Genomic DNA, 13,953 nt, shown 5'->3' with positions numbered 1-13,953 from the left:
TTATAGATACAGCTTGATGAGCTCGTCGCTAACTGCCGAGGGTGTCAGCACTCCCAGGTCTGTAAACAGCAGTGTTATTAAGGAGGGAGAGGTGTAGTCCACCCACGGGTGCTCCTCCTTGAGGTCCTGTCCAGTCTGTGCAGACCTCAGAGTGTCTGCCTTGTACTGTGGAGACAGGAAAGGCACGTCAGTCGGCCCACCCATCTGGGATCTGAACCGGGGAGGCTGTGGCCTAAGTGGCCTGTGGGCTGCTCCTTGAAGGTGCTCTCCGGACATGGGGAGACGGCAGCTGTGTGGCCCCATGAGCCGCAGCGGCCAACTAGCCAAGGGCCACAATTTAATGAAAAACCTAAGCCCCGCATTCCCTCGCTACTGAGCTGGGCGGCCTCCTCCAGAACTCTGATCGCTTGTTGTCTCCGGACAACAAGGGCACCCGACACTGGGCATGGAGTGTGTCACAGAACCCTGTCAGTGTTACTGCCCCATTTCACAGATAAGTAAAGCCCACAGAACAGAAAATAGAAGGGCTGGCCCAAGGTCACATGGCTAGGGCCGAGATGGTGGCTAAACCCAGGCAGTTGAGCCCAAAGCTTGGACTATCAACCACGAGCTTTCCCTCTCTCTGCTCAGCCTGTATCTGCTGCTGCTGAAGTGAGACACTGAAGGCTGGACGTGTGCGGACAGGGAGACTGAATCTAAATCCAACCAGCAGCAATTTACCTTCGTAGCTCAACTGGTGGAGAAAATGGCAGTGGGAAGTGAATAACTTAGTGGAACGTTCTTAGCCCTGCATTCCCCCAAGGTTTCAGTTTAGCCTCATTCCCCTTCAAGTATCTGAAACTTGCCTTAAACTCATCCGGGACGTCTTGCTGGTTCAGTGGAAAGAGCCGCACGAACTTGAAACTTTCTGCAACCACATAAAAAGGCTTGTTCTGTGCTTTGGCACACACGGCCATCTGGTTGGTTCCAATCTGGGAAGTTGGAGGAAATGGAGAAGGATGAAATCTCACAGCAGCCTCCAGTGGAAGCAGCAGGAAGGTGAGTGGTTGTGACACGGAATGCTGGCTTTGAACTCAAACAGTTTTGAAAAACAACAAACAAACCAAAAAAATTTCTCCAAAGAGTCGTGGTCAGTGAGCGCAGGCAAAGATGCCCGAGACCCTAGCCACTTGGGAAGGGCAAGTTGGCCACTAGACGATGGCTGGGATTAAAGGGAAAAAGTGGTGAGTGCTGGCGTGGGTGTGGAGAACTGGGGAGGTCCATGTTTTCACTGCTGTGGGGATGGAAATGAGGCAGCCGCTGCGGAAAATGGTTCGGCAGTTCCTCAAAAAGCTAATCAGAATGACACAATCCGGCAACTCCGTCCTGGGATCACGCCCCAAAGAACTGTGAACAGGCACTTGGGCAGGTAACTGCGCCCATGCACACAGCACCACTTCCCACAAAAGCCAAAAGGTGGAAACCACTCAGTGTCCACGAGTGAATGGACGACAATGTGGTCCAGCCGTCCATGGAATGTCATTCGGCTGCTAACAGGAGCGAAGTCTAACACCCGCTACAGCACAGGTGAGCCCTGAAAACATCACATGAAGTGAAATCAGCCAAACCAAAAAGCACAAATCTGGTGTGACTCCATTTACATGAGGCACACAGGGCAGAGACACGTCTCTTATGGAGACAAGGCAGATTAGAGGCTGGGGCGGGGGAACAGGAAATTTCTCCTCAGTGATAAAAGCTGCAGTTTGGGATGATGGGACAATCTGAAAAACAGTGGTGATGGTTGCACAACATTGTGAGTGACTAACGCCAGTCGTCGTATACGTACAAGTGACTGATAGCCATGAATGGCAAATCTTTACCACACGTAACAAACGTTCACAAAATCTTTCTGTGTTAAGCAATGAATAGAGGGATTAGAACACAACTGACAGGATGATGCTGGAGTCAAATATGCTCAAGGGAAAAGAAAAGCCAAAACCCCAGTTCCGATGAAAGCATGTTTTGAGAAGCTATAAATTACATTCTCCCAAGTGATTCAATCTCCAAAACAGAAGGAAATTTCACCAACACTGACTGACCCCTGGTGGCCCAGGGGACGCAGAGGTGAGGTCCTGAGCTGAGCGGGACGAGGGGGGCAGTCCTCATGCCCCGTGCTGGTGTGGGGCCCGGCTGTGTCCCCGCGCCATAGGCAAGGCGCTCAGAACGGGTCAGCCTACCTTGTTAATAATTCCTCCATTCTCAACCACTCCCTCGGCGCCGACTATGACGAGATCCACTCTCTCCATGATGTAGCTAAGGAAACAAAAACAAGCTGTTTTATCCTCTTTTCCGGCTTTGTTAGCAGCAGCATCACCTGCGGAGATGACGCCTGCACCTTCCTCAGGATCAGCTCCTCTCACGACTTCACGAGAACATTGGGTGCCCGGGCAGTAGACCTGGCCCTGCAGACCAGGGGCTTAAACCGCTTTGGCCCTGACCGCACGCTGCTCCCAAGCGCGTGCCCACGTGTGACGGACACAAGGAGCTTTAATCAGCCTTTATCCTGACAGGGCGCAGTGCCCTCCACTTCCAGCTCTAGTTCAGTATAAGCAAACATTTCAGGCCTCTCTGGTGGTGCAACTATGAAGCTATCCACAGCCACTGTAGCACGAGTTCGATCCCCGGCCAGGGAACAATCCACGTGGCGCAGCAAACCTCTCCTGACTCACCCGCTGCTCTTCTCAGTAATGTACTTCAGTCAGTGTGCCTGTTCTGTTCCCCACTCTGTCTCTGGTGAATCCTCTCACCCCCCGCATCTCTGGCCTGTACCCCAGCTCTTGTATGCATAAATAAATCTTTAAAAAAAAAAAAAAAAAAAAGCAAACACTTCAAAGGCCCGAGTGCTCTGGTGCTGGGAAGAAGTGATGTGGAATGTAAGAATCTTCTCAGGAGGGTGAACACATTCCTAATTTACTTGCTTACCTGCCCTGTGTTTTTTCTTGCCAAGAGGTTACCGCTCCCGTTTTCTCTTGGGAGGGACAGACAACCCGCGGCACATGCGACCTCGGCTTTAGTGAGGAGTCGCAGGGGGTGAGACGAGGAAGCCCTGCGAACCTTGGGACAGCCCTGTGTTCAGGTGGAGGGAGCTCTGCCTCCACGGTGCCTTCAAGCCAGTCTCTGCAGTGGCCTCTTCAAAGATGCCACCGCAGGCGAAACCACCCCCCCAACATGCACACCCCAGTCTTGTCTCTGCCTCCACCGCCAAGACCTCGCAGGGGCTGGCTGGCGTACTGCTGCCGTCAATTAAGACGCGGGACGCTGCCCAGGGTACATTTGTACTTTTATGAGTGGGACTCAAACCTTCAATCTGGATACCCTGCTCCTCCCAGCCCTGGGTGTGGGCGAGGAAATGGGATCGTGGTCGGGAAGACAAGCTCACCCCACAGCAGCGTCCAGGACCACGGTGACCGGGACATTGAGGTGGCAGAGGGCTTTGGCCATTTTCCTCCTGGAAATGACATTTAAAAAATATTAGAAAAAGCCCAAGAAAGCCCCACAGCGGGGTATGATGGTCCCCCTAGACAGTGAAAATTCACGTCAGCTCACAACTCAGCTCATCAATGAAGGGGCAGATCCCAAGACTCTGGACGGAGGGAACAAGAATTTGGGATCTTTTGGAGGAGGTATGTGTTTCTGGAAAACTATAATCTTAGGTAGTCTTGGCAAGAGAGGCGAATTGAGGAATATAGAAAGTTTTCCTTTTATTACATCCTAGATAACATGTGAGTTATGTGCTCCTTGGTAAAAATCTTTCAACCCACACTCTCCTGTCACTCCTCTGACTTAACTACGTCAATCAAACCCTCCATCCCGGGCCATGACCTCCTGCAGATCCCCAGTTGTCTTTCTTCCAGAGGTAGGGACGGGCACCATCAAGGACAGAGCTGCCGCCCGACAGGTCAACGGGGATGTCCTGGCTCCTGGCGGTGAATTCTACCCTGCAGTGTGCTCTTTAAAGCGACCTCCAGGCAGACCCCCCATTGGGAAGATACTTGCCCTGACAAGTCAGGCTGTGACTCGGTGATGTACACACTGAAGCGCTTCTTGGCCACCACAGCCGCTTTTAGGACCTTCAGGACCACTCTGGAGTAGGCGTGAGTCAGTATTCTCTGTGGGAACACGAGACGGCGCTGTTAGGGGAGAGCTACTGGGCCCCCCGCCGCCTGCGCGCGGCTTCCTACAGCCTCTTGTACACTGTCTCACAAACCACTGTGGTCAGGATGGTTCCCTGCTTGGACTGTGACGCAAGCCCAGGTACAAGCCGAAAAGGTTTCTGTCAGGGATACAGGCTGGACTCCCAGGCCCACAGAGTTACAAGATGTAAGATATAAAAGCCTTTGTCTGGGCCTCCCTGATGGCGCACTGCACTATGAAGCAATCCGCAGACTCTGCAGCATGAGTTCGATCCCTGGCAGGCCAGGGAGCAACCCACATGGCGAAGCAGACCTCTCCTGTCTCGCCCACCGCTCCCCTCAGCAGTGTGTTTCAGTTAATCCACCTGTTCTGTTCCCCACTCTGTTTCTGATGGATCTCTCACCCCCTGCATCTCTGGCCTGTACCCTGGCTCTTGTATGCATAAATAAATAAATATTAAAAAAAAAAAAAAGCCTTTGTCATGGACGGCCCCCTAGCTCCTGGGGGTTGGTTCTGCTACTGCTTAGACATGACTGGCACACTTGGGTCCATGAGCGCCAGGCAGGCGACATGAATGGGTGTAGTGGGCCAGAAGGGCCCTCAGCGGCCTGAGAGGCAGCCATAACCTTGCTCCCAGCTGGCCCCGAACGCTTTGCTTGCAACTGGCTTTTGGACAAGTTCCACTCTCATCTGTGATGTCACTGACTTAATAACATACTTCAAGGGCTGGGAAGAGGACAATAAAACAGGGTAAGATTTCAGAGTCAAAATTTTATGGGCAGTGGAGGCTTCCTGGCCCCAGGAGTCTGTGGTGGCAGAGACACTGTGCCAGCTTTATTGTCCCTTTGCTGTAGCGCCAGCTTTTTCTCACGAGACCTGTAAATACTTGGTCGCACTGCTTCTCTGTGACAGTGTTTGAAATGAAGTTAAAAAGAGAACCTCAATCTAGTGCTGACCCTCGCGGGGAAGACGGCCACTAACCAGCACAAGAGCTATTCCGCGACTCCATGTTAATTTAGTGCAGACCCACTGATCAGAAAGCCTCGAGTTAGACGTCTTATTAAATGGAGATTCACCCACTGCTGTGCCAGCGATGCTCTCTGCCTGTTTAAAATGACAGTGTCTAGAATGGCAACGTCTGGGTTCCCGTGCCCACTGCATGCCAAGCCACAGGGCGAGGCCTGCACAGCGACCTTGTGAGGGTGGTCCTAGTTCTACCTGCACAGAGGTGGAAGGAACTTCCCAAGGTTACGCAGCAAGCTAAGCGGCAGAGGCAGGATTTCCCCCCAGGAGTCTAACTCCTAAGTCCCTGCTCCCCATTCCCACAGAGGACAGACAGCTACTCACCGCCCCATCTTTGATGAAAGTATGGCACAGATTTGAAATTTTCTCTCTCGACTGCCATATTCTGTCGGAAAAAACCTCTCCCCGCTCGATCATGATCTTTTTACATTTGGAGTAATCCTAGGAAGAAAAGAGCAAAATGAGGGAGAGGGGACGTTCCACGCCAAGCTGAGAATAGTGTCACTAACAGACACGCAGGAAGGTGACCGGAGGGAGGGGGCTTACCGAGTATTCCAGAGAGGTGAGACTGATGAAGCGCAGGAAGAGTTCCCCGCCCGAGGACACGGCCACGGAGGAGTCCACGCCACAAAGGGTTTTTATGGCACTGGTGAGATTCGCTCTCAGTCCCTGGATCGTCTCCCCTGCAATGGCCACACGATGGATGTAAGTTCAATGTGGAAGCACAGCCCATTGTGGGTCTGTGATTCATTCATTCATTCAACCAACCAGTATTTACTGGCGCCTACTGTATACCAGGGCCTATTCTAGATGCCAGAGACATCCATAAACAAGAGAGACAGGGCCCTGCTCTGAGGAAACTCCTTTTCTAGTGGAAGAAGCAGACAATGAACAAACACTCAAAAAAGTAAGCAAGTGAATCCATTACAGATCGTGATGAGCACAGCAAAAAGCAGAATGATGAGAAAGGTGGAACCCCCTAGACAGAGTTAGCAGGAATGGCCTCTTTGAATGAGGAGCCTTTAAACTAAGCAGGAAAGGATCCAGCCACTTAAAGACCCAGTGGGAAAGGCTCCAGGGCCAGACTGCGACATGTGACTCCCGAAGATGGGAATCAACTTGGAATGACAAGTGCGAGGCCAGCATGGCGGAAGCTCACTTCAGCAAGGGGCAGCCAGGAAGGAAATTAAGGCTCGGGGCAGATGAGTTCTGCAAGGCTGAGGTTGTCTTAGACACGCTCCAGGCCAGTCCTTCGGATGAAAGGCTCTACTATTATTGTTCTGCTTCTACAAAATGTCATGCCATATGCAGATGCTTACATTTAGGATGCCTGAGTCACACAGAATGATGACACTAAAATTTATTCTGGAGCATCTACACAAGATAGAAACTTCATGAACACTTATAAAGCTGTACTACTGCTATAATTTCAGCTTCATAGTTAACCTAATATAAAATGGTCACACTTAATTCAAAGCATATTTCACTTATGAAAGGAGAACCCAACAGGTAAAAACTTGAGGGCTCTCGCGACATTAAAAGGATGAAAATGAAGAACTGGGCTTGGGCTGCCTTACCTGTGTATCCACACACTCATCTCTCATTTTCTATGCTTCTAACAGATATTAGAAGACATTCCTAAGGCCCAGAGTGTGTGAGGATGGCCCTCTTTACCTTTGTCTCTCTTCAAGAACTCTAGTAAAGTCCGGATGGCAGCCACGGCTGAGGCCATGTCGGGATCTTTTTTCATCTGAGACTTAAAGTATTCAATTAACTCTGGGAAGGGAGAAAAAAGCGATTCAGCAACTTAATTTATAGACTGTGAGACCAGAGAGCTGGTCTATGAATTGACACTATGAAACAAACAAATTTTAAGAACACTTTCTATTCCAGCGTCTGGTTTCAGGGGCACCACAGATGTCGATGGGGAGAGAGACTATGCCACTTTAGTGGCTCTCTTTCTCATATCTAAAACGCTGTCTATGTACTGTGGCACGAACTTACTAAATAATAGTGAAATGTCATTCTCCCTTCTGTCCTTGATGCCAAGTCCTGAATGATTCCAAGGACCAACCATCTTACCAAATTCCCACCCCTGCAGACAGTCTATAACCATTCAAGCCTATTCACATACATATGTACGTGTACTGTGCACCCATAGGTCCATGCCCCGTACCTTGCCTAGAAGGTAACATTTGCACGCGTTCTTGCTCTCCACTTAATGAAACATCTTGATACTCACACTGGACGGGCGCATCAGTTGCGCCTTATTGTTTGGCTTCTAGTACCAGATCCAACAGGCCAGGGAGTCTCACTTATATCTCACATATGAGGAAATCAAGCGTGCGATTTCCTCCGAAATCGCACTTTTCTGGGGGGCACTGGAAAGCGTGGGCAGAGGGGCGTCTGCGGATACTCTCAGGGCCACCCCCTGAACACTGGGGCGGCGAGAGGGCTCTAGCTGGGACTGGAGGAAGCGAACCAGCCAGGCAGCCAGCGCTTGGAAAGTGACCTCCCCGGGAGCCCAGCCCGAGAGCGCGAGGGGAGGGATCCCGCAGCCCCGGCCCGGCCCCATTTACCCTTGTCGTCCATGGCGCCCTCCGGACCGCGGACCCCCGGCGCCCAGAGCCGCGCGCGCTGCCCGGAAGGGCCCGACGACCGCGCCGCCTCGGAGCCGCGGAGCCTGACAGCGCGCCTCGAGGCTCCGCACCCCACTTCCGGCGCTTCGGGGCGGGGCCGAGGGTACGGGGCGCGGCCTGGGCCAAACCGCCCGGCGCGTCACTGGCGGCGCCGGAAGTGGGCGCGCGGGATCCCAGCGCTCGCCGACGCCGCGGCTGTGCGCGGAGGGCCCGGGCCGCCATGGTCTCAGACGGTGAGGGCCGCGCCGGTGGACCCCGACGCGGGCTGGGAGGGCTCGGCCGGCCCGGCCCGGCCCGGCCCGGCCAGATGGAGTGTATGGGGGGGGGCCGGGTGAAATCCGCGTGGCCTTTGGAGGAGCAGCGAGTGTGTTCATTCATTCAGGGCATGGTCTGGGCTCGCGTCTTGCGGGCCCGGCGCTGCTTTCTGCGGGGGGAGTACGGCCGAGCGCGTGACAGGCCGGGGCCCTCGTGGACGTTACAGTCTAGTGGGCTTGCAGATAATAGCGAGCCGGTAAAAATAATTTCGAAAGGTAACAAGCGCGGTGAAGACACGATAACGGGGTGATGTGGTCGTTTGCATGGGGCTTGACCAAGGGGGAGCTACTAGACACAGGAGTCCGGGGAAGACCGTTGAGTGGATTCTGACTTGAATGACGTTGGAAGGTCTATGCGAAGGCCCTGTGGCAAGATGAGCCACTGCATTACACTGAGAAGACAGAAACGGAACTCGGGGGCAGGAGAAGCTGGGGTCAGACCACCAGTTAGATCCCGATGTCTTGCAGGATGAAAAAAAAGGCTGGTGGCAGAAACAAAATGCGTTAGAGGGACGAGCTCAGCCAGCTGCATGGCCTTTGTGGACCATGGTAAAGAGTTTGTGCTTTAAGTGCAATATGAAGCCATTATAGGGTGTTGAGCAAGGCAGTACTACTCTGATTTGCATATTTTATCCATCACTGGCTGGTGTGTGGAAAATGGACCCTGGGGCCCACGAGTAGAAATTAGATTCTTTTGGAGACTTTTAACACTTGCCCATGCTTCTCTTACCAGTTTTAATCCATACCGCAACTCTGAGGGAGGCAGACCTGGCATGACCCCCCTTTTTTTTTTTTTAAGGTTTATTTTAATTTATTTATGCATACAAGAACTGGGTGTAGGCCAGAGGTGCAGGGGGTGAGAGGATTCACTGGAGACAGAGTGGGGAGCAGAACAGGTGGATCTACTGAAATACACTGTTGAAGGGAGCAGCAGGGAGACAGGAGAGGCCTGCTGTGCCATCTGGGTCAGCTCTCTGGCCAGGGATCAAACTCAGGCCACAGTGGCAGGCGATAGCTTGACAGCGCTAAGACTAACCCCTGCACCACCAGGAAGGCCCGTGGCCCCTGTTTTCAAATGAGGTAGAGGCCCAAAGAAAGATATTCACAGGAACATTGTAGTGTAAGGAAACATCCCTCTCCTGACAGGCAACATTTTGTTTTTTATCTCACGCTTCTTGATGGTACAGGAATGGATGACCCTGAGCATTATGGTGTGGGGCCTAAGGGAGAATAAGGCCAAAGGCATGTGGACTTATGGGAAAAGGAGTAAAGGCTTGTGGGAGACAGTTATTAAATCCTGTGTTGCACACTTTGTTGTGTAATATACAGGTATTATGTCATTTCAGGATTAGCAACAATTTTCCCTTAAGGACTCTACAGTCTCATGGGCTAGATTGGGAAGCCAGATCAGAAACCCCACTAACTGAACTGAGGTAGTGAGTGCTTAGTGTCAATAGGAGAGGGCTGGTATGTGTGGACAGAAGTAGACAGAGGGGCAAGGAAGAGCCACCACATAGATCGCGCAGATCTGTGTTCAAAGCAGGATGTTGACTTTGCTTCTGGCTATGGTGTGGGGCGCAGCTCCAGACCCCACCTCTGGCGTCCCATGTGATTTAGAGCCGGTTTCATTTGCAAAATAGCAGTATTACATTTCATCCAAACTAAGCATATCAATTATGAAATGTGCTTTTATTTGATATGCCCCTAACAAAAAAGGCTGCCAATCTTAATTGTAAGTTACTGTTCTGATTTTGGCCATCATTAAATGTGAAAACAAGAGAGGACATGTGTCTTATAATTGTCAGCAAGCAGTGTGATGTGGAGTTGGGACCTGTTAGAAGACCTGGAGGGGCTTTTGGAAGAAAAAGGTAGACTGGTTTGAGGCTTTGGAGAGTAGGTAGGACTTTGATATGTCAGCAGAAATCAAAGATGGGGTGGGGATTATTCCAAGACTAGGAGACACGGAACTGATTGTTTTTTGCTAGTAAATGCACTGAGTTTTTGATAAGGTCTGAGTATCTGTCACCTCAGAATGTAGGTTCCTTGAGGACTCGACCCAGAATCCTCAACACCTCACACAACAACAAATGCTTGTTGAGTGAACTAATGTTTAGTTGTATCTGTCACTTTGGAAAGTATCCTAATTCCTTTTCACAGTAAAATCTTCTTTACGTTGCAGTTGCTTTTTCCCCTTTTAAAATTTGGTGCTTGTCTATTTCTGTTCATCTGCCTGTTCTGCTCCCCACTCTGTCTCTGATGAATCCTCTCACTCCCCACACCTCTGGCCTGTACCCCAGCTCCTGTGTGCATAAATAAATAAATCTTTTTTTTTTTTTAGAGATTTTATTTATTTATACAAGCACTGGGTACTGTCAGAAGCGCGGGAGGGTGACAGAATTTACCAGAGCCAGAGATGGGAACAGAACAGACAGAGCACCGAAATATACTGCTGAGGGGAGCAGCGGGCATGGCAGGAAAGATCTGTCACGCCATGTGGGACCCTCGCCGGTAGCCGGGGATCAAACCGGCACTGCAGCGGCTGCGGGCAGCTTCACAGCCCAGCGTTCAACCACTGCGCCACCGGGGGAGGCCCAATAAATACATCTTTTAAAAAAATAAATAAAATTTGGTGCTTAATTACATTTGGCCTTGCTGCCAGGTGATCTGATGGATTTGGGCCAAATTGATTCCTGTGTCTCCCTTTAAACCTCTGCCCATGCCTGAAATTCTACTAGTGATTCTCACTACTGTTGAATCTGTGTCGCTGTTTTTGTTTTTTTTTAATATTAAATTTTATTTTTATATTCCCCCATACAATTGCAAACGCCCCATTCTGACCCCAATCCTTCCCCTCCCGCCCCCCCACCCCCCAAAAAGTGTCTCTGGTTCATAGTTTTTGTTGATTTTGATTTTCACTTTCTTATAGTTATTCATTTTCCTGGTCCCTTATTTAAGTTTTCTAGATTCCTGCTATGAGTGAGACCATCCGGTATTTTTCTTTTTCTTTTTGGCTTATTTCGCTGAGCATGATCCCTTCCAGCGCCATCCATGTTGCTGCAAATTGCATGTGTTTATCTTTTTTGAATGCTGAGTAATATTCCATGGTGTATATGTACCACATCTTCTTGATCCAGTCATCTATTTTTGGGCATTTGGGCTGTTTCCAAAGCTTAGCTATTGTAAACAGTGCTGCTATAAACATAGGGGTGCAGGTGCTCTTTGGAATTGATGTTTCTGTGTCCTTTGGGTAAATACCTAGGAGTGGAATTGCTGGATCCTATGGAAGCTCTATGTTTAGTAGGTCCAGAAATCTCCACACAGCTCTCCATAGTGGTTGGACCAGTTTGCACTCCCACCAACAGTGCAGAAGAGTTCCTTTTTCTCCACACCCTCGCCAACATTTGTTGTTGCTAGTTTTTTTAATATGTGCCATTCTCACTAGTGTGAGATGGTATCTCATGGTAGTTTTGATTTGCATTTCCCTGATTACAAGTGATGTTGAACATTTTTTCATATGTCTGTTGGCCATTTGCATTTCCTCTTCAGAGAAGTTTCTTTTTAGCTCTTCTGCCCATTTTTTGACTGGGTTATTTTCTTTGTTGTTGCTGAGTCTCATCAGCTCTTTGCAGATTTTTGTGATCAGTCCTTTATCATTAGTGTTGGGTGCAAAAATGTTCTCCCAGTTGGTGGGGTTTCTCTTTGTTTTTGTTATTGTCTCTTTTGCTGTGCAGAAGCTCTTTAATTTGATGTAGTCCCAGCTGTTTATCTTTGTCTTCACTATCACTGCTTTGGGTGATGTGTCTGTAAAGATGTCTTTGATGTGCAAATCCCGTAGTGTTTCGCCTATATTTCCTTCTATGTATTTTATGGTTTCAGGTCTTATGTCTAGTTCTTTAATCCATTTTGAGTTGATTTTTGTGTATGGTGTGAGGTAGTGGTCAAGCTTCATTCTTTTGCATGTAGCGTGTGTCGCTGTTTTTGAGGGCCATTCAAGATGCATTATCTTTGGATTCATCCTCATGATTACTGAGCACATGCATGCTGTGTGCTAAGAATATAGAACAGTGACAGAATAGGCAGAAATCGCCTCCGCTCACTCGCTTGCTCCTTTACACACTCGAGTCCATGAAACATGTGCTGGCACCTGAAGCAGGAGAGGGCTTGTTAGGGGATTGCGGAACTTAAGATCTTTTACATGTTGAAACTGTTTGCTTAGATTCATTTTCATGAGGCTAATGTTTTTTATTTTCTTTTGTGTTGCTATTTACAGAAGATGAATTGAACCTTCTAGTTATCATCGTTGATACCAACCCAATTTGGTGGGGAAAGCAAGCATTAAAGGAATCTCAGGTAAGACTGCTCGAGGCGGCCTTTGGGTAGCTCTGTTTCAACCGAGCTCATACTGATTTTTAAAAACCAGTTTTATTCTCTGTCAGGTTACCCTTTGTTTTGAGGTGCGTGCTACTGAGATAACTTAGGGGTACAGATGTGGGAATGATGCGCAAAGGTCAGATTCAGGATATGATGTGGATTCACAGCTGGGAGCTGAGGAGAGGGCAGAACGTAATACATACTTGAAGAAAACCAGGAAAAATTGATGTCATCAAAAGCCGAGAACAGAAAGTATTTCTGAAAGAAGCAGAGGTTTATTTTTATTGCTTTTTTTTTGTTTTGTTTTTTTAAGATTTATTTATTTATTTATTTATGCAAGCACTGGGTACAGTCAGAAGCGCGGGAGGGTGAGAGAATTCACCAGAGCCAGAGCAGGGAGCAGAGCAGGCAGAAGGACTGAAGTACACTGCTGAGGGGAGCAGCGGGCGGCAGGAGAGGTGTGCGCGCCATGTGTTACCCTCCTCCGGTGGCCGGGGAGTAGCCGGGGATCGAACCGGCGCTGAAGAGGCCGCAGGCAGCTTTGCAACCCAGCGCTCAACCGCTGCGCCACCGGGGAGGCCCATTATTGCTTTTTAAATTAAAAAAAATTATTTTTTTAGAAGTGGGGTAGAGGCCAGAGTCACTGGGGGTGAGAATATTCACCAGAGAAAGCGGGGAGCAGAACAGGCAGATGTACCAAAATACACTGCTGAGGGGAGCTGCAGGCGAGACAGGAGAAGTCTGCGCGCCATGTGGGACCCTCGCCGGTGGCCAGGAATTGAACCGGCGCTGCAGGGGCTGCGGGCAGCTTCGCAGCCCAGCATTCAACTGCTACGCCACCAGGGGAGGCCCCAGTTTGTCCTTTTTTATGGCTGAGTAGTAGTCTGGCATGGTGTAGTAGTTGGTTCAGTCATTGACCGATTGAAGGTCATTTGGGTTGTTTCCACTTTTTTGCTATTACAATAAAAAACTGCTCTGAAAATTCGTATTCAGGTTTTAATTTCTCAGGGGTAAGTGCTAGGCAGTTATAGGCATGGCTTTATAAGAAACTGCTCACGGGCCAGCCGGGATCGAACCCGCACTGCAGAGGCTGTGGACAGCTTCACAGTGCTGTGCTCAACCGCCTGCGCCACCAGAGAGGCCCTGAATTTGCATTTTCTTAATGCCTGGTGATGTTGAACTTCTCCTAAGTTTATTTGCCACCCGGAGAGCCTCTTTGGTGAAATGTCTTTTCACGTCGTTCGCCCAGTTGCCAATAGATTTTTTTCAAACTCTTGAGTTTTGACACTTATTATGTATTCTAGATGGTAGGTAGGTCTTGAAGACTTTTGCCTGTATTCTCTGTGAAAGTTTGTATTTAACTCTATAATCCATTTTTGAGTTCATTGTAATAATGGGCTGTGAGGTTTAGTTTGAGCTTTGCTGTTTTGCCA

General features: G+C 49.5%; 1 protein-coding gene across 1 annotated transcript; it reads right to left on the bottom strand.

The window, feature by feature from the left end:
- Window positions 1–8,057, bottom strand: EIF2B1 (eukaryotic translation initiation factor 2B subunit alpha; the record flags this gene model as incomplete). The annotated part of the gene is made up of 9 exons (XM_084253170.1): window positions 1–165; window positions 846–971; window positions 2,217–2,292; window positions 3,419–3,487; window positions 4,036–4,148; window positions 5,521–5,637; window positions 5,743–5,879; window positions 6,871–6,972; window positions 7,907–8,057. 9 exons carry the CDS (start codon window positions 8,055–8,057, stop codon window positions 1–3), a joined length of 1,056 nt encoding a protein of 351 aa, XP_084109296.1.
- Between the last annotated feature and the right edge of the window lie 5,896 nt (window positions 8,058–13,953).

Source organism: Talpa europaea, assembly GCF_964194135.1.
Source record: "Talpa europaea genome assembly, chromosome: 14".
Lineage (NCBI taxonomy): Eukaryota > Metazoa > Chordata > Mammalia > Eulipotyphla > Talpidae > Talpa > Talpa europaea.
The sequence above is the reverse complement of the archived record's forward strand: the minus strand, read 5'-3'. Positions and strand labels throughout refer to the sequence as shown.